At 37.9% G+C, this 20343-nt stretch overlaps 2 protein-coding genes across 4 annotated transcripts in view; one reads left to right on the top strand and one right to left on the bottom strand.

Annotated features, from left to right (window-relative positions):
• Nucleotides 1-6504, top strand: part of PLPP1 (phospholipid phosphatase 1) — a 62315-nt gene extending 55811 nt beyond the window's left edge. For both annotated transcript variants that reach the window (XM_042028346.1, XM_042028347.1), the window contains exons 5-6: nucleotides 3795-3971; nucleotides 6051-6504. In XM_042028346.1, coding sequence (XP_041884280.1) covers nucleotides 3795-3971; nucleotides 6051-6176 — 303 coding nt within the window. In that variant the 3' untranslated portion in view covers nucleotides 6177-6504. The remainder of the gene's footprint in view (nucleotides 1-3794; nucleotides 3972-6050) is intronic.
• The window catches only part of MTREX (Mtr4 exosome RNA helicase), a 42124-nt gene continuing 28159 nt past the window's right edge, over nucleotides 6379-20343 (bottom strand). Inside the window, exons 19-27 of one of the 2 annotated variants that reach the window (XM_042028343.1) lie at nucleotides 16547-16675; nucleotides 15440-15550; nucleotides 14930-15118; nucleotides 13653-13816; nucleotides 12210-12315; nucleotides 10929-10985; nucleotides 10356-10518; nucleotides 6962-7066; nucleotides 6379-6621 (exon numbers count right to left, since the gene is read on the bottom strand). In XM_042028343.1, coding sequence (XP_041884277.1) covers nucleotides 6569-6621; nucleotides 6962-7066; nucleotides 10356-10518; nucleotides 10929-10985; nucleotides 12210-12315; nucleotides 13653-13816; nucleotides 14930-15118; nucleotides 15440-15550; nucleotides 16547-16675 — 1077 coding nt within the window. In that variant the 3' untranslated portion in view covers nucleotides 6379-6568. Of the gene's footprint in view, nucleotides 6622-6961; nucleotides 7067-8096; nucleotides 8137-10355; nucleotides 10519-10928; nucleotides 10986-12209; nucleotides 12316-13652; nucleotides 13817-14929; nucleotides 15119-15439; nucleotides 15551-16546; nucleotides 16676-20343 lie in introns of those variants that run through there. The other variant, XM_042028344.1, reaches the window with a different exon arrangement.

A 20343-nucleotide genomic window follows, 5' to 3' on the forward strand; every position in this document is an offset into this window, starting at 1 on the left:
GCAAAAGTATTTTGCAGTACGGAATTTTTGTGTAATTGGAGAAGGTATTGAATGAAAAATAACCAGGAGTTTAAAGTATTGAAATTAAATATCTGAAGTATGATCTTGGTTGGTGAAGTGAGTAGGTTTTGGTAAATCTTGAAAGAATTTTGTGCCCTTAAAGTGGAGATGCAATATGTTAGCTGTTAGGAAATTTCCTTGTGAAGTCACACATGGTTGCACCTCCAGAAGTCTATCTAGTCCATATAAGTCACTGTACTTCAAAATTTGGTAGGCATGTGTTTATGTAAATTAATACTGCTCTGGTGAAAGAGCAAACACTCAAAAGGCATGCTAGAAATGTTGAGTAGTAAATAATTCTCCAGTAGCAGAGACCCTTCCATTCATGTCTGTGGCTTCTTGCAAGAAGCCACAAAGTAGCTGTGAGTTTCTCTTCATGGCTTGTGTGAATTTTTAGAAATGAAGTACCAGACCATAGATTAAGAAGAAATTTGTGTTCAGGATGTGTGTGGCATAGAGAACATATTTTCATTATAGAGTAAGCTAGCAGGGGAAAAAAACCCTGGAGATTATTTAATCCCATTAAAAAGAAGCCTTTATGAAATCTCTGCACTTTTAAAAGGAATGAACGAAGCAAACACAAGAAACAGCAGGGTAGGGGAGTAGAGAGCAATAGAGCATAGCTGAATGACAACTGCTGAAGGATCAGACTGCTTAGAACAGTGTGAAGGGAAGCTGGCATGGTGAATGCTGATAGAAGCAAGTCACTATCAGAGCGGCTTGGGACACTCCTGCTGTGTTCATAGGCTCGCAAATTTTGTTTCTCAGCAACATGTGAAAAGCTGGTAGCAGGCATTTCAGTAGTATTAACCAGATGACATTTCCTAAAGTTCCTGTGGCTTCTATAAATTACAAGTTTTATTTATAAAGCTTATTCCTTTATAGCAAAGAGGCTTGGGTGGGGAAACACGGATTTGCTTCTGTTTTCCTTCTCTAAGGCTGTCCTGTAAATGACTTCAAAGAGGAGCAAAGGAACCTGAGGTATGCTGTGAAGGAGGAGGTTCTGTAAACAGCCTGAAGCCATTGCCCTCTGTTAGTCAACAGGGTCAAAATAGTAGCAAGAGTTAAAGCAGCGTGGGGCTAGGACACCTCCATATTGTGCACTTAATGCTACATAAAGGCTAATACTGTATAAATGTAAATTGGGATTACTGCCAGTATTAACCTTGATTTACATTTAATGAATCATCAGCAAAAGCTCCTCCTCTCCTTGGCTGCTTTATTTTCCTGTGTGGACCTGATGGCCTGTTGCAGGCAGACATGTCGCTGTTGTCTTTATAAGAGCAAGTCACAGTAGTGGGAAGAAACTTGACAGGGGAGCACAACTCAGCCTATTAAAAGAAGCAGTCTGAAGTTACTTGCTTAAAAATAACACGGTATCTGCTATTGCAGCAGATTATTTTAAATTTAACAAAAAAACCTCCAATTACTTAATTATTAACAATTACTTTAAATTAACAATTACTTTAAATTTAACAAAAACCAACAACAAAAAAACCCCCAAACCAATTGTAACCAGAATGACAGCTGCTACTTCTGAAATTAAACACAGCTGTGAACAGTCAGCCTAACACTTATCTGTGGTATCACTTCTCACCCTTCTCACACCTAGTTTTAGAACAATGTAAATCTATTTGCTGGTATGAGGTGCGAGAAGGCCTTTGGTCATTTCCTGTACAGATACAGGAACTGATGGTGTAAAGAATCATCTAGAATTGGTGAAGTCTATAGCCAACTGCTTGTGCCCTGCAGCTGATGGAACAGCTGCAGATCCTCTCTATGACAGGAGGTAACTCTCACAGTACAAAAGTCAAGCTTTCACATCAATGTCCAATCCAAGTTTCTTCTCTGATGCTTTGTAAAGCAGAAGGAATTTGAATACCTGCTGCATAAGGGCAAAGACTGCTTTATTGATCATTCAGTGCACTGGGCTGGCATCTTTGCAAGTTGGCATTTGCATGTCTTGCCCCATTTTCTTCTTGTGTTCAGAAGTAAACCTGTTTTCTCACAGATCTGCAGTTGCATAACCCTGGGGTTTTTTCTACACCCGTTGCCAACTTCCAAAAATGTTTATATGGAAAAAACTTCATTGCAGCAAGGTATTTTAACTGCCTTCAGGAAACTTTAGTGGGAATAGGGAAAGAGCAAAGAACAGCCAGTATCAAATCATCAGCCAACTCTTTAGACTACTAGCATTTACTCCTTGGACCTACCTCTACTCCACCAGGCACTTTGTAGTGTTCTGGTCTACTGTTGGTAAATCCAGAAGTAGTATCACTAAGCCCATTAAAACACCTTTTGTTAAGAGAACTTCGTGTGACAGGTAATTTTTGAAGTGGCTAAGCTCTTTTCCCTAGTGGTGAATTTGAGGCCCGCAGAAATATGCAGTGCCCACCAATTTGAAGGGGAAAAATTATTTTTCAGTTCAGGCTTAGGTGTAGCTTCTTCAGAGTCCAACTTTACCCTGACCTTGCTATTAAAGAAAACTGTTTATGGATGGGGTTGATGTTTTTGATGCTCCATTTATACCTGAAAATGTCAGCCTGCCAAAATTGTGATGTAAGTTAGTCAGAGAAACTTTCCCCAAATGTTTAACTTTAGAAAGTAGCGCCTCTGCATTTACAGTGTGTTCTCTGTGCCTATATTTACATTGTAAATGTACTGCTTCTCAAAGTTAGCTATGGCTTTTGAAGTTGGTAGTAGAGGGTTTTACCAGGAGTTTGGTGTGCTGCCTTAGTGCCTGACACCTGTGTGTTGGTTTTTACATTTTTCAACACTATCAGCTAAGGTTTTGTCCTTGCCCTGAAGTTTCTGTCTCTGAGAAGATATACTTGAAATGTTAAATGTAACTTCCAACTGTATTATTTTCTCAGTGAATACAGTAACTATGGTACCTTTTTTGGTGTTAGGATTAAGTTTCAGAATAAATTCAGTGATGGTTACAGAGTATTTGGAGAGTATTTGGAGAGTATTTACAGAGTATTTGGAGAAACTAGAGAGCTAGACAGATGTAGACAGCCAGATTGTAGACAGACCAGAGAAGAAACAAAGGCAGGGTCTTGATTAGATGGGAAAGTAACAAATACTGTGAATTGGAGATAACACATCAAAAGCACAGATATACACAACAGAAGTAGAGCTGAGGGGAGGGAAGAAACATTGGAACTTCATATATTTACCAGAGTGGCAGCATGGTTAATACACAGCTGAAAAGGGTGAGGAACAAAGTTCAGTGAAATACACCATTGACAACTGAGAAATGCAATCATTTTATCAAGTTAGTTCTGGTACTTAGCTACAGCTGCAATACTATGCAGGAAGTTGATAATACTAAAGGTGACTAGAATTGCAAATGAAGTTAAAAAACTTGTCAGCTCTATGTATCATAAATGTAAACTATTTTGTGTAAGACTTACCTCTAGTTCATGCAGGAGTAAAATATTGGTTTGACTTCCAGTGGATTCTTTTTAAGCCTTAAGTGGCTCTAGTATTACTGGGATGAAAATACTCATTTGTCACATTAGTACAAACAAAACAATATGATGGTGTTATATATAAAATAAAGACCGAAACTACCAAGCTCTGCCTTGGCAGCCTTGAGAGTACAGCTATAGCACCTAGAACAGCTGTGAATATTATCTCAATGCAAATTTCAATCAACTCTTCGAAAAGACCCAACACAATTTTACTTCTTCTGTGCTTACTGCATTTTGTAACTTTTCTTTTTCTTTCAGCTTTATCTTCAGGCAAGAATGAAAGGAGACTGGGCAAGACTTGTACGTCCTACTATACAATTTGGTCTCATTGCTGCATCTATCTATGTGGGTCTCTCACGTGTTTCTGACTACAAGCATCACTGGAGTGATGTTTTAACAGGACTTATCCAGGGAGCAGTGGTTGCTGTACTCATTGTAAGTAACTCCTGAGGGGGTGGATGTGTGTGAATGCTGCTTTTATGAACAGCACCTTAGAATTGCAGGCTGTGTTCAGAGGAAAGCAAACCTGTATTTCTAATGCTTCAAAAATTGCTGAAGCAGGGAAACAACTCCTTGAACTGGGTGTAAGCAATACTACTTTGGGGAGTGAGACAGGCTCTGGCCCAATGAGATAAGCGGCAGTTTTAGCCATTGGACAACATGAAATTGTCTCTGCTCAAGAGCTTTTCAAATAATTAAGATAGAAATGGTACCTGCAAAGTGTGTAGGCCTCTCTGTATAAATCACGCTTTTTGCTTCTAGCCAAATTCAAAATCTCGAGTACAATAGCAGAGGACTCTGTACAAGGTAAACGGGGGAAAAAGGCCTTGAAGAATAAGGAGAGCATCAAAGTGTCTGCCTTTGCCACCTTACACAGTGTGTTTTTTCAGTCTGATGGGAAACGAAAACCCTTCACCTTTTCCTGTGTGCATTCCAAGTACTAAAAATGTGTTCACAAGGAGGAACCTGTGAAGCTCAGCTGTACTGATAAGTATAAAGCTATCCCAGGGAATAGACACTTGCCTAAACTTGTCACAGGAGGCCCAGTTGACTTAATGGCAACAGTCGTACTGGCTGTCACCAGAGTGCCAAGGCTAATTCATCCATTGGGAAGGGATAGATCAGGAACTCCAGATCAATGGGAGCGAGTTGAGGTCTACTGTGAAGGATTTAGTTGCCAAGAACTGAGGCTTAGGGGAAGAACCACATCCAAAATAAATGCTTTGTCAGCTTTCTCAGGTCAGAAGGGTATAGTTCAAGACAAAGCTGTCTACAAGGTGCAATCAATAATAAAAACAAATCTTGGAGCAGCTCTGGGAAATTGTACAGGCTCCAGTAGCTCTTAATAAATGGCTACATGTTCACATAATCCTACCCCTCATTTTTGTCCAATCTCTTTTTCTAAGAAAAGGAGTTCAGAGTAAGAAACATCAGAGATTGAAGAGGTGAGGACACTTTTATTAGGAAAACAACTTTAGTCAAGAATGTTGGATGATTCAGAAGGTGCTTGGTAATACAAGAAAGAGTAGAAAGTAGCATTACAGAGAGAAGAGTTGAAAGGTCAGGAAATTATTTTTAAAAATATACATTAGCACCAACCACCACCCCCAAACTCTTATTTGAAAGAACTGAGTTCCTCTCCAGAAACAGCAAGGTGAGGTTAGAGCATGGTGGTGCAGCAACTGCAAATGGATCACTAACTTGGACTGAGGGAATCTGGCATTAAGTGGAAGCTGAAACTCCCCTGGCCTGTGGCTAAAGCAGTGTGCTGGGTCATCAGCCACCTACCAGTGTGGTGGGAGATATTTTCTTCTGCCATGGACAGTGTTCTGCCGTTCTCAGGGTTGCAGTGGGAGGGGAAGACACAATGCAGGAAGGGAAGGGATCATGTGAGGCTTCTCATTTATTGCACCCCATGCAGCACTGTGCTTAGCACATCTGCTGTGAGACTTACTGAAGGGAGCAATGGAAGACAGCGAGCTGCAGAACTGGATCAACCACCTGTCTTGTAGTCAGGGAGATGTCTCCTAGCTGTGAAGAACTGAGGTCGTATGTTTAAAGGACTGCAGGAAAGGACTATGTAGGCAGAGCTGGCCTTACAGCTGCTGGGTCCAGCTAAAGCACCACCTCTCCTGTTCTGTTCTACATAAATTACAGAAAAAAAATTTAACTAAACTTGCATTGTGGGCCCTCAGAAAGCACATTCTGCTTTCATTTAAAGCTGCTCCAACTATGGCTGTTGTGATGAAGCAGTGCCTGGTAAGGCAGTCAGCAGTTAGTTAGCACAAGCCTTGAATTTGTCTTAAACCATCAGTGGCTAAATGGTCAAGGGCAAGGAGTAAAAGCTATTGAAAGAACAGACATCTGAATTTTGTACAAGACTTCCCTGCCATTTTCTGATGTTTTAAACTGATTAAGCTTTTTATTAGTTTTGATCTTAGAATCTGCCTTCTGCAGAGCCCTTGTTTCAAAGACTTACGAGTGCAGGAACTTAACACTAATTTGTTCACTTAGGTTGTATACGTGTCAGACTTCTTCAAAGTGAGAGGATGTACATTTCAACCAAAAGAAGATTCCCATACAACCCTACATGAGACTCCAACAAATGGAAATCACTTTGGCAGCAATCATCAACCATGAAGAATGACCCATATCACCTCTGTTGCTCTGAAAGAAAACAATTTCAACAAGTCTGATTATGTAATATAAGTAAATGCCTTTAAGGGACTGCTGCTGCTTCTTGGATGCTCACTTTACCTGTATATAGTAACACCTACCACAGTTACTGTACATCTAAACTTTAAATTTCTGTTGGTTCAAGCTCTTGCTTAAAAGAAAGCTATTAAAATTGTAAATTTTTATTGAAAACAGTAACAAGTTATATTACATACACTGCTGTTTTTACATGCCTTGTTGAATCAACTGTGGTTTAAGTAAACACCATTAAAAGGAATTACTTGAGATGGAAGCCACATGTGACGCTGATGAATTTGTTCCATCATGTCAATATAGTTTCTGGAAGACATCTGCTGTTACAGGTAAAGGCTTGCAGCGAAGACGATATCTCTCTTGATTTTTGTAATCCCTATTAAGGAAAAAAATATCCATGTCTAAGAGTCTTAACTGCCACAACCACTATTTAAAGTACAGTTATAAGCATGTTACAAGTATTAAATGGAAGTCATTGTCCATCCATTTTTAGCCATAAACTTAGTTAAACCATCAGTATCCACCCTTTAAGTCAAACTTCGTAACAGAGATGTTACCTGGAAAAATAACAGCAATGGTGCTGTTTACCACGAAGTCAACACCAGAAGTTCTCATTACAAAATTATTCACCTTTGGCCCCTCGGTACCTGTGCAGCCCCCTTCCCCCATCACTTCTTCTAGAATTGCTTCATGTCCTGTGAAAGTGAAATACATACCCTCTGCAAACTTATTTTCCAGTTCTGTGTTCCCAATGGCTTTTGCAGCCTGGCACATCTGCCGAAGCAGTTCTTCTAGACGCCTCATGCAACGAATTATGCTACCTGTATGAAAGAGCAAGGGAAAACTTTGTGCCACATCATGTAACTGGTCCTGAATTATTCAAAGTAATAGTTCCTTCTACAACCCTGTTCGATTTATCTAGAAGCCAAATGTCTTAAACTTAGTTTCTGTTTGCACAGTAAATTTCTCTGTGAGGCATTTCCTTGAAGCTGTTTCCAAATGCTTGTCCTTTCTACTGTCTTTACAGTCTCTAACTACTACCTAATCATAGGACTTTCTGGCCTGTTGAGTAGTTCCTAGTGGATTTTTTCTTTCAAGTACTTGTTAAGACTTCCTCAAAAACCATAGAGCATTAGGGGATTCACAAGTTTGCTGCTTCATGAACTACCACAGGTTTATTCTGTGATTTTTTTAATAAGCCTTAGTTCTTTAGTCGGCAAAGGCAGTAAGTGATACATCTTACTACTCCTGTGCTACTCAGGAGTCCATGGACCACTCTACCACTCAACTGCATGGTTACAATAATGCACACAAGCATCTTGACACAGCTCCTACACTGCAACCCAACACCCATTCATGATTTATTATGCATTCATCTTCTCTCTGAACTTTCCTCACAGCTCAGCCCAAGTTACTGCTACAAATTTCACAAAACAACTCTGAATGCTTCTGCTCTTCTGGCCACAAGCAAAGACTATCCTGTTTGGTCATTTCCTCCAGCAGCATGTCGTACAGTCAAAATTACTGTAGGCAAAATAACAGTTACTGGGTAAATACAGGATGAAGGGCTTGAGAGCAGCCCTGCTTAGATGGACTTGGGGGTGCTGCTGGATGAGAGGCTGTATATGACCCATCAATGTGCACCTGCAGCCCAGAAAGCCAATTATATCCTGGGCTGCATCCAAAGCAGTGTGGCCAGCAGGGCAAGAGAGGTGATTCTGCCCCTCTGCTCTCATGAGACCCCACCTGCAGTGCTGCGTCCAGCTCTGGGGTCCCCAGCACAGGAAGGACATCGACCTGTTGGAGCAAGTCCAGAGGAGGGCCACCAAGATGATCAGAGATGGAACAGGTCTCCTCTGAGGACAGGCTGAGAGAGTTGGGGTTGTTCAGCCTAGAGAAGAGAAGGCTCCAGGGAGACCTTATTGTGACCTTTCAATACATGGAAACATTCAAGGTCATGTTGGATGGGGCTCTGAGCAACCAGATTTAGGGAAAGATGTCCCTGCTCACTGAAGAGGATTTGGTCTGTACAACCTTTCTATATTACCTCTAAGGCATAATATCTGGGGAAAAAAAAAATACGAAAAGAACATTCTACAAAGCGGAGACATGATAAAGTAATGCTTCTCTTTAAAAAAGCATTCATAGGGCCTCACTAGGTCATGTCAGTTTCTACAGTGAGAACAGTGTATGTAAGAGCAGCAAGTCTGTAAAACCTGTTGCAATGACAAGATGGAGAAACCCACACAGAGCATTGAGCGCAGAGCACACACCAACACAAGTGACCTGTGGGCAGCTGCCCCGAGCACGGCTGTGCTGCACTGTGGCATGTCCTGGCTCAGCTGTCAAAGATCCTGCTCGTCTCCATTTACAAGGCCAACCCCGACAGCCATTCCAGGGAGTATTTGTTTACAGGCAGCATAGCTGGGCTTGCTGCAGACATAGTTTTTTGTGCAAGATAAAGAAAATTGCAATTTTAAAATAAATTACTATTGTTAATACTTCCACAAAGCAAGAGTTGGTCTGCAGTTAATAGATAGGGTACTTAACTCAGTTTTGTGTTCTTCCCTAAAGGCTTTAAAAAGCCGCTCTTATTTTCATTTCTTCCCAACACACGCATTTCAACTTGAAGACAAGGTATTTGCATTAGCAAATCAACACTACTCCACTATGTGGCAAACACTTGTTCTTGAAACACTCAGACTTATTTTGTATTCTGGTTTTCTTTGAAATCACTATAGTTACTTGGATAACCAAGGTGAACTACTCTGGGATTTAGTGACACCACAATCCATTTGAGGTACACATAACCGACAACAAATGCCTGAAATGCTTCCCATCCTTGTGGATAAGGCACAGAAAACCAGCCAATGAAAGTTAAGGGAAGAATTATGCATTGACCCCTGCCACAAGAGCTGACCTCAAAACAGGCCACTAGATCTAATTTTGACGGAGCTGGCACTATTGAGTAGAACAAAGCTGACTGTTTTAGTACGTTAAATGGAAATATGTTAAATATGGTAAATGGAAAATGTTACTGCCCAGTGTATTCTGAACATTCAAGTGTCAATATAAATACATGCCAGCTACTGCTACTTTAGTGTTCCACACACTCAGGGTGCCTCCATAGCAAATGGAAGGCTCAGATAATCATTGCAATAGGAGGAATCTGCTGACTGCAGAAGCCAAGACTGCCAAGATTTGTGCTGCTAAAGGCAACTTTCTTATTAAGTTCCTGGATCTGTGCATTGGATTACATGCACGAATTATGCGCATGAATTCCCTTGTTTTAAGGGAATTTGCAAGCCTTTGCAAACAAGAAAACAGCATTTGAGAGAGGCAGCACTGACAGTAACAACTTCAAAAAGGAAGACTTCTAAGACTGCTGCATCCATCCTACTGTTCTTCACAACTTCCAATAGGCTGGTTTTTCATTCTGGTTTGACCTTTTCATTCTGGTTTCACAACCCTTTGGATGGTTTGTTTTTACAAAGTATCAGAGCTTTAAGTCATCATACTTTTTAAAAGTGGAAACAAAATATTCTTCCTCAAGGGCCAGTTTCTAGTACTCCAATTTTAGGAACCAAATTAATCCACATGACAGGTTATATCTAGGCTTTTCAACTATCCATTGCACCGCTGCGAAAAACTATTCAAAAGAGAGACTTGGTTACCACTTCTCACTTCTGTCATCATTAAGTCAGCAGGAGGAATTGGTTATACCAACTGGTTATGCCAAATAAATAAAAATCTTAACTATAATGAGGACAAGTGCAAGAGCTGTACTTCCTGATGACAAGCATTTGGAACATTTTTTTTCCCCTTTAACTAGAAAAAGTAAGCATTACTGTTTGTTGTAATGCTTAGAATTTCTGAGTTTTATAGAAAGTTTTTAGAATACAGAGATATCCCTTTAAAAAATCTTAGATTATAAATTACCAAGTGTCTAAGTATAAATTAACATATATAGTAAACAATTTTTTCCCCACTTGATTGTAGCCATACAGATGCTTGAATACATCTGAGTTTACTATAAAGTTATTCAGTATTACCATTCCCTGTTGTAGAATTACCAACTCATACCTTCTAAAGAACAACTGATTAGCCTACCTTCAAAGACATCTGTCATTTTGCAGATGTGAGCGAAGTTAGCTCCATTTGCCCATGTATACACAACATCCATTAGGTTTGGTCTGAAAGAATTCAAGTAATTTTCTTCATCAATTTCCAGTTTTGCTTCTGCTGACACCTTGGCAATTCTTTTTGCACACTCCTTTAAAATAAAATATTTTATATTGATAATATACTTAACCTGAGTAAGTATTGAACTGATAGAAAGACATGCACGTTACTAGGTACTGCGTTACAGAATGAGGATTCCTTTTTTAGTGTGAAATTATTCAGAATCAGAAAGTAAACCACTGTTTACATGAAGTCTGCCTGCACTAACCATGTACAGTGTAGTAAGCAAGCTTATAAAAGTTTTAGAGGTATATCCTAAATTAGCATAAAGATTTCTTGCAAACAATATAACGTGTTATTACACATTGCAAAACCACATGCAGTGCCAGCTGAGTTCACTGATGATCCAAAATTAAGTCTTTACTATGCACTTATTATACATTACTCATGAGCTTTGCTCGTGTTAACATTAACCCTGAGCTCAGACAGATTTCTAATTACCTGCATTTGCCGAAGTGGTCCTGCCAACTGCTCAGTCAATTTTGGCATTTCACTGGACTGAAAAAGAAGACATTAAACAATCTCATGTGCTCCCATACATTTGCTCTATACCAAATTAAATGCAAAACCAGAAGTTCGGTGTGTGATACTGCCATCCTAAATTATTCTAATAACTTCTCAAACCTGTTATCAACACTAAAATGACTCAATTCCCCAAATGCTTGTTCCTCAAACTAAACCAGGAAACTAAATCTTTCTGCATAATATACCAACATCATGAAAAAGCACCTGCTATCTGGATACTTCCAAAATTCTCTCTATTTAGCTGTACCATAGTTTGGAACCAACAAATGAACTGCTATTTATTATGTGACAGTTCAAGCTTTTCTTTAAGAATATTACAAAAAAATGTTTTTAATAACTTAAGCATCAGTGGCAATATATGAAAATATGGCTTTTCAAAATACAGGAACATCTTTATGTCCTAGCTGTTCAGACTCAAGTATTATTGTTGAGTGAACCCCAATATTCTGATTAACAATGGCTTACCTTGGCATCCCTTCCACTAACAAATGAACTGCATTGGCATCTGCTGCTAATGTTTTTTTCCCATATTTAGAATCAACCTGAGTGGTACATCCTGCTAGCTCTTTGTAAAAATATTTCATATGGTAGTTATTTTTACTAATTTTCTGGGGTGAGACTAACCTTGTATATAGCGTGCAGGTGGGAAAAAAATAACACCTGGTATAAAATGCCCATGTTATTGCTTTTAAAAATATATGGTCTGATTTTAACAGCCTTTTTGGTATCAATTCCATGTGTTACTGCCATTTTGATCAATGGTCAAGGGTACTGACCATGTAACGTAACACAGACACATCTGAGAATTAAAGATACCCTCACCCCACAGTGTAGGGGTGCAGTTATTGTTAAGCCTCTTCTTGAGATAATCATTCTACATTTTAAATTATATGGAGGGGGGTATGTATGTATTAATAGCAGCACATATGCTGAGAATCTATTGATACTGCTTCATTTAATGAGGAAGTCTGCAATTTAACACAACCTTTGGCATGTCACGCATGCGGAAAGAGACTTGAGCATTGAAGCTGAAATGCTTTTGCTCAGTTCAGTGGGAGTTCATGTCAAACACCTTAGGAAGCGATAAAAAATGTGCAAAGGCTCATACTGTTATGACCAATTTCTGCAACTGAATTAAAAACAGTATTATTAAAAGACAGGAATGTCTAGAATTCTGGAATTGAAGAAGTAACTCACATTCTCCTGAAACACAAAACAGCTGAGTAGTGCAGTTGCCTGTTCTGCAGATAAGTCATTGAAGAGACCATTGAACATCATTTCGGTCAGGAGTAGTTCATCAGCACTAAAATAATGAGAAGGAAGCTTAGGGGAAAGACTTACTGAAATATAATTTTAAAATTAAGAACTATTAATCTGTTTTGTGAAGCAACTGGATATGGATAAAAAACCAGCATCTTAATTTTACTGTCAGGGACACCAAATATACAGACACACACACACAAAAATACTAGCTTTTTAAGGGGAATGCTAATTAATAAGAGACTGCAACATTATTTTAAAGAAACTAAAAGTACTTAATAGACTAAAATAAAACCCTCCTGACAGATCATATGAGTTAGTATGAATAGTTGATTTAGTCAGTTTCTATCAGACAGAATATCAAGAGATCAGAAAGAACCAGGGAGTTAGGCAACTTAGGAAAAGCACGAAAACTAGTACTGCTGCTGCTCAGAAAAGAGTAGACTGGGTATTTCCAAAATACTGAAGAAAGGAATGAACTTGCTTCAATTTACTTGAGGAATAAAGACTTAATCATGAATTATAAAAGTAAGTGCATGATGCAGATACAAAATCCAAACATACTTATTTGGATAAAACACCAAATTTTCAGTAATACTGGAATTTATCAAAAAAATGATGAATAGGATGGGGGAAAAACAAAGAAGGATTTTTTTAAAAAAGAGATATGTCACTCAAAGGCAGTCAGGAAGTAGATAAAATTCTGATTCAGCTTCCCCACTTGCTATCAAATTTTGCAGGGCAATTAGCTATCAAACAAATACCAGTAGCAGCTTTCAAACTTACCTGTAAGACAAGGGGTACAGCAGTCACTGTGACTTTTAAAAATACAAAATTCTATCAAAATCTGAGTTACTGTAAAATATTAAAGTCTGATTCATGATTTTTTCACCTGTTTCAGTATGTACGTACCTGCTAAATGTATTATAGTAAAATGCACCACTTCACTGATTCCTATGGAAGCAATTTCACTATATTCCAAACCTGTCAGTGACTTGGCAACTGCTGACAACATTGTTACACTTGTTTGTGAGTGACTGTACCAACAGTCCTGGTTCAATGTCAACCACAGAAATCAAGATCTTCCTCTCGTGCAACATTAAATGAAAACACATCCTATTACCTTAGGCACAAAAATAGCCATTGTTTCGGCATTTTCATGTCTATGTTTGAATTTTAAAATCTATTGTGTTTTTCCTTAAGTTGCTACCTTTATTTATACTGCTTGAATCAGTATAATACCTTTATTACACAGAACACTGTCTCTGAAGAATTCTTTTTCTAATGGTCTCAAAACTTTAAAATACAGTGTACTAATTTTAGCAAGGACAGTAAAGTGTGTATTCATGACAATGAACAGTTTCCACAGAAGCCAGTTACCTGCTGATTTCACAAGCAACCCGTCCTTTCATCTCTATAACATCTGAAGACGTGGCAAACCCCAGTCTTCTCAAAACACGCTTGCGGCATTTGAGTTCATCCATTTGTAGGACGGTTCTGGCTTTCTTCAATTCTCGCTTTGCTACTTTAATATCCATAGCAATCTGGGGGGCCAGAAGGAGAGGAATTACACCTTGCTGGTTTAACAGATGCAACTGTTTTAAAGACATCGTTTAATTTACATAAAGGCCTCAGAATAACAGTATATGAACATACTACTTGACTAGTTGACCTGCCTAACTCTCTTAAGAGGAAGGTTTAAAACAAACAATAATATTATTATTATTATTATTATTATCATTATTATTATTATTATTAAAAATCAGCTCCATTTACCCACTGAAGCCTCTGGTAAACTTAGTAAATTAAGCTATTTACACATAGTGGGAAACAAACCAAACCAGCCCATGCTAAAAAGACAAAGTGATCATCTGTTGAGAAATGAGTGCTCATCTTCTGAGTCCTATACTAAGTCTCACCTAACCAATCATTCAATGAAATGTAACCCAAATGCATTATTTTCCACTATTAGAGCTTCTTGCAGTGGCTTGCAGTTCATCACAGTCACTGTCTAGATCCTGACAGCAGACACCCTTGCAGAAAGCTGTTTGGTCCATCAGGTCTTACCACATGCAACTTTGTGGCCATACCAGAACTACCTCACTTCCGTGAAGTGGCTGCTGAAGAACCTGTTTTCTCAAGCAGCAGAGAAACATGACAGCTGGTTTTATGCACAATCAGTTTCAGTCTAGGAGGGTACAATGCTAGGCAAAATAAGTAAGTGCATTGCTTCCAGGCTGAGAGTCAGCTCAGGAAGCAGTAGCATGATGATTCCTCTGGTATACTCCTCAAGCTAGTAAGCCCCATCAAGTAATTCAACTTAATTTTTAATATACTTTTGCAAACCTATCAATTGAAATTATCTATGAAGACTTTTCCTATGCTGCATTGTGCTATGCCTACTCAGTGAAAAAGAGCTCTGTAACCTTCTAATTCCTGAAAACTTCCTCTGAAGAGTCTTCTTTTCAGACATGTGTTGCGTCTGTATCAATGAAAGGCATACCACCAACTCAGCCATTTTGTTATTGAGATTCAGTAATTTTACTGTATTTAAAAGGGCTGATTAGGGCTTAGCAAATAAAAAGAAAAGCAAGTAAGAAGACAACCTCCCTCCCCCACTCCAGCTAAATACGAAGTGATTTTGTTTGTATCTTTACCTGTGCTTTTTTTTCGCAAAGTTTGTATATGGTTTCCAAGTTTGGATCATTGTGAAGAGGATGTGAGTACATCCTATGCTCAAATGCCTCTATTTTTTGGATTACTTTTTTCAACCCTTGGTCTTTGATGCCCATGTCATCAATAGGGTCTAGTAAAGGCACTCCATCAGGAAACCGTTTCTGTACTTCCTAAAATGATGAAAAAAGATTTTTATTTTTGTGATTAGTAACAGCAAAATAAACTACATTTTACAAATAAGCTGGCATAACTATAGAGACACAGGAGGCTGTAATGTAAGTTACGTGACATTTCAGCAGTTTTCAAAATTAGTTTAAAATGACGTGACAAGGAGAAACAATTGACACACATTGTGGTTTCCAACCCCTTTAAAGAATAAAGCTGAAGATGTGACAGATGCTTTCCACAAATTTCTTTATAACAAGCTGCCTTGGGCTCAAGAGTACCTCACTAATCACAGCAGAGTGCTTACACAGCCTAGTGGAACTTACCAGTACAGATTTTAAGACACTTTGCCTGTTATCAATAGGCCTCAGGTCTTTTGGTATGTAAAGTCGGACACTGCTGATAGCTGAGACAAGATGTACCAAAACAGGAACAACCTATCAAAGAGAGGGTAGTAACTCATAAATCAGTGAAAAACGTACCTCTTATTACTGGTCCATAGCAAAACTTTTTCAAGGGAAAAGGAAAACTTAGTGCACAAGCACGCAGCAGTGGGTAAAGGAATATCAGAAAGCAGGAAAATGTGGCTAATGACTTAAAGTACTCATAAAGAAGAAAAGTAGTTGTCCAAATGGGAAAATTCTGAATGCAGTTTCTCTCTACAGAGTGACTGCAAGTGAAAACAAAACAACAGTTTTTCTATTACCTCGCGTCTTACCTGCTGGAATACCTCTTTTGATCCAAACCAGACAAATTATTGTCATACACTTGAATAAGAATGCTAACAGCAGAGAACATCAAGCCAGAAAACACATAATTCCTAAGTATCAAAACCATCATGACACCATGAAGAATCAATACTGCATTGAACTCCAAGGTTTAAATGGACTTCCTGAGAAAAAACCTGCAGACAAATTAAACTGCCTCTGATCTGAAAATTGTAACTGTTTGTCTTGATATAGGGTTTCAAACTAAAAATTTTAAATAAAGCAAGTATTTTCACTTAAAAAAAGTTTCAATTTAATTTTAGAATGAGTTTTGTAAAGCTGTCCAGAGAGGTGGTGGAGTCACCATCCCTGGAAGGGTTCAAGAAGCAACCGGAGGTGGCACTTTGTGCTATGATTTAGGTGAGAAGCTGGTGTTCAAAGGTTGGACTCAATGATCTTGGACATCTTTTCCAGCCTTAATGATTTTAAGATATAAAGAAGGAGTTCTGTTCCCAAAGACAAGTTACTGCTAAAAAAAGCATCTGTCAAACAGTACTACTAAAAATCTATTACTTTAATTTATTAATAAGGCAGAGTTAGGTCTACAGATTCTTTCTCTTCCTTAAATGAATCAGTCCCTCTTTTACCACAGTTTGCAAATGGCTTGGAAATAAAGATTTGAGAAAGCTTACGAAGAACTACTGAGAATAAACACATGTAACAAACCTGCATCTCTCCTTTCTCATCAGGTCTGGCTGGCTTTGCAGACTCAGTCGCAGAATTTTTCAGACTGTCTTTGCTGCAGTGCAGGAGCACTTCAACTACATACAAAGGGTCCAATTCACCGGAATTTGGCTGTTGAGGGCACAGAAAAAGAACAGGTCTGAAACAGTTATTTTAAAATACCAGAAAGAATGAATGAAAACCACATCATTTCTCCAACATTAAAGGTATGAAATGAGCGATGTCTCTTTACAAAGTATCAGCTCAGTGTCGCAGTACATTCTGAAAACGCACATTCTGGTGAACTGATTGAAAGATCCCTCCTCCAGGAAAACACACTTGAAAAAATTACCCTCCCTCATCCTCCCTTGTCGGAATAGCCTAAAGTCTGCTTGAAGCTTTAGGTGCTTTTGCCTGTTATTCTAGATGTATCTCTTCCAAAGTAAGCCAATATGTTTTAAAACTGTAATGCATATTTGCATCATGCTAGCAGTACTGAACTTTGCATTTAAAAAAAAAACAACCCAAACCAAAATTAGGGGATCTCTTTCATTTGCAGGTTTGCAGGTTCAAGTTTTCATGCACAATAGAGACCACAGAAAAATCTTTCAAGTATAACAGCTCGTATCTGCGGCAAGCAGGACATTGCGTCTTGCACGCTTCATCTTTACAAACCCCAAAATGCACTCATAACATCTGATATTCATTTAAAGAACTCATACATGTAGATGTGGTGATGAAAGACTACTGTTCACAAGGCCATAACCTTCCTTATATCCTGATTTTAAAAAGCCTGACATTAGTTATTTGAGTGGATCAATATGCACTAGGGTTGCTCAGATACACTCCTACTATAAACAAGTATTTTTAAGACTTTGAACAGAACTATGTTCTAGGCCTAACACAAACGTAGACATAATCTTTTAAAATACCACGTGCAAGCTTTCTGCTTCCAAATACAAGAGAAAAAGAAAACATTCTTTTCGAAATCCCACCTTAACTCAGTTCATTTTTACTGGGTGGTATTTTTCATTACAAAGCTACAACATACTACTTTATTTCACTGCATGCCAACTAGCATTTTTAACAGATCCTCAGAAGTGCTATGAGAAACTGCCATAGTAAAATAAAGACAAAAACAGGGTTATCCTGTTGTATAAGCTAAATTATTTCTTCAAGAAATGCCAATTACTTGCTGGGGAAAAAACTGTTCCTCTAAATTGTATCCTACATTTGCACAAAGCAGTCACAGCAATGTAGGAGATCCAAACCACTGCCACTCTCTGAAATAAGAATTTTAAAATAATACCCACATATACCAAATCAGTATCCAGCCAAAGCCAGGGAAAGCATAATGCTGACTTGAATGAAGTAGAGACTAAACTCATAGCTGCACAAGTGTGCTACAGAAAATACTAGAATTGGAGATATCTAGAAAATTATGAGAGGAAAAAAAATTTCTATCTCTGATTGCATTGCAAACTTATTAATAAAGCAGGAGTATAAAAATCATTAACATCTGCTGTTAATATTACTCTCTTTAAGTTTACGTATACCAACAGCTTTTAGACAATGCTCACTAGACACAACTCAACCTACAACTACATTTTGAATGTGTACTGTTTCCTTCCATGGATTTCCTACAACAGTATAGTTACTACATCTTTGAACAGTGACAGACATGTTTCTATATGCAAAAATAAAAGAAGATTAGAACCCTTAGAAAACTTGTTAGCCACAGACTTCTCTGTCACATCAAGTTTAAATGATTCTTTAATTCACACTGCCATCAAGTCACATGTTTCAAGGACAAAATTAAGCCCTTTTTGGCAGAGTACAGAAGGATTAGCTGTATTCTTAAGATTTTAGATTTGCCCTGAAACATCTCTTACTTCATCTGCCCAGAAACAAACCAAAATAAGAAAGGTGATCGTGCCCAGGAACTAAAAGTATAGCACAGGTAACGAATTCAGAGTCCCAGACTAGTAACATCAAACTCACTGAAAATTCAATGACCATGACACAGCACTAAAAGAGATGTTTATATAGTAAACATTATAAATATACAAGGATTACGATAAATCTAAACAGGGAAGACAGAACTGCAGCATCTCAAATTTTAGTATCAGTAATTGCTAAGAGACAAAAATTTCTTGTCTAGAATCAGGGATCAGATAATATGGACTATCAACAGCACAACAGTATCACTAGCTTACTGCTGGCACAATCTAGTGAAAATAAAATTTCTCAGTCAAAAATACTTGGGTTTTGTATGAATTCCAAAGGACATAGTTATTTTGCTGCCTACTATAATGTAGAGTATATAGCAAGCACCCCTGCTTGAGATAAATTATATTCTGAATAACAGTAAAGTGCTATTTGCATTGACAATTTTGTGGAACACTGAATTTTGAAATTATGATGGAAAAGCATCTACACATAATTAATAATAAACATAACTGGCATGACTCATGCATTTACTTTCACAGTGCAATGAACTAAGAATATTATGTGAAATACAGACATACTATAGCCCTAAATGTCATTATTAATTACATAGATTTCTCATTAGAAAAAAAGACTTAATTAGAAACGATGATATAGTGAAGAAAAGTTTGCAACTAATCTAGTAATATCGACTGAATTCAACATGATTTCTAAAAGCAAACCCAAAGAACTGTTCAGCTTAGAAGTGGATGAAGGTTTAAAGATGCAGCATAAGTAATATCTTTCCAGTACTAACTAAGTATACTTGTATACATTAAATAGTAATGGCAAATGGCATCTGTGTCTCAGGACAAAAATGCATTGAAGAGACACTAAAATGGGTAAACAACAACTTCTTCAAGTAATTTGTTTTGCCTCTGCTCATAGAAACTAGTCCTTTCATACTGACTTTAAAAGTTACATAGCTTTAAGTCTGTTCCTTAATTTCCACCACCTATTGTCATTCTTTCCACACACTCAGAAGGAAAAATTCAACCCAGCTGCTAGAATGACTTAATGAAAAAAGTGCTGCTGGAGCCACATCCATCTCTTGCAAAACAGACTGGAATTTCAAAGCTAATATTCAAAGCCAAAGGCTTATACAACAGTGAGACAGACCAGATAGGGAAGGCAAATATATATGTGAATAAATATGTCACAGATAGAAGAACTGCCTCCAAATGACACAGAAGTTGGAAATTTTACATAGAAAGCTGTGACTAGGGGGACAATCTGGTTTACTACTTGTGTGTCTCTATGATATAAAGCAAAGATTTAAGCAACAGCAGTAAGTGTCCAGTTTTTCAACTTGAAAAAAGAAAGAAATATGACTTTCAAAAGGAAGATGGAAAACCAGAACAAAATCTCTTTTAATAAGTTCTGTATGCACATATTTTTCTCATTTCCTCTTTAACGAATATATATTAGAGAAGCACCAAAAGGTGCCACAATGAACAGGCACCACCAGAACTCAACAAAGACAACTTTGCATTTAGACCTAGCAACTAATGCCAATGGTCTCCTGATAAAATTATAGCAAAAATGGTACCACAGAAAAATATGCTTTTAACTTAGGTTTTCATTTAAACAGCTTTTTTCATTAAAGCTGTTCAACTTTCTCATTAACAGCTTAAATTAGCACTGGCAATGTCTCAGAAACAACTTAGTTCGAAACATTTTCAGTGCTATGTAAAAGCAAGCATTTCCTCCACAAATATGTTAAAAGTTAAAAACTGAACCCAAGACGTGGAGTTTTCTCCATCTTCTATAACTTTATTTCTTTACACTTTTACTTCAGGAAGCTCAGAGCTTTT

The sequence above is a fragment of the Corvus kubaryi genome, unplaced genomic scaffold (assembly GCF_017639235.1).
Source record: "Corvus kubaryi isolate FWS band 111438036 unplaced genomic scaffold, C.kubaryi_AGA036_p1.0 37308, whole genome shotgun sequence".
NCBI classification, from domain to species: domain Eukaryota; kingdom Metazoa; phylum Chordata; class Aves; order Passeriformes; family Corvidae; genus Corvus; species Corvus kubaryi.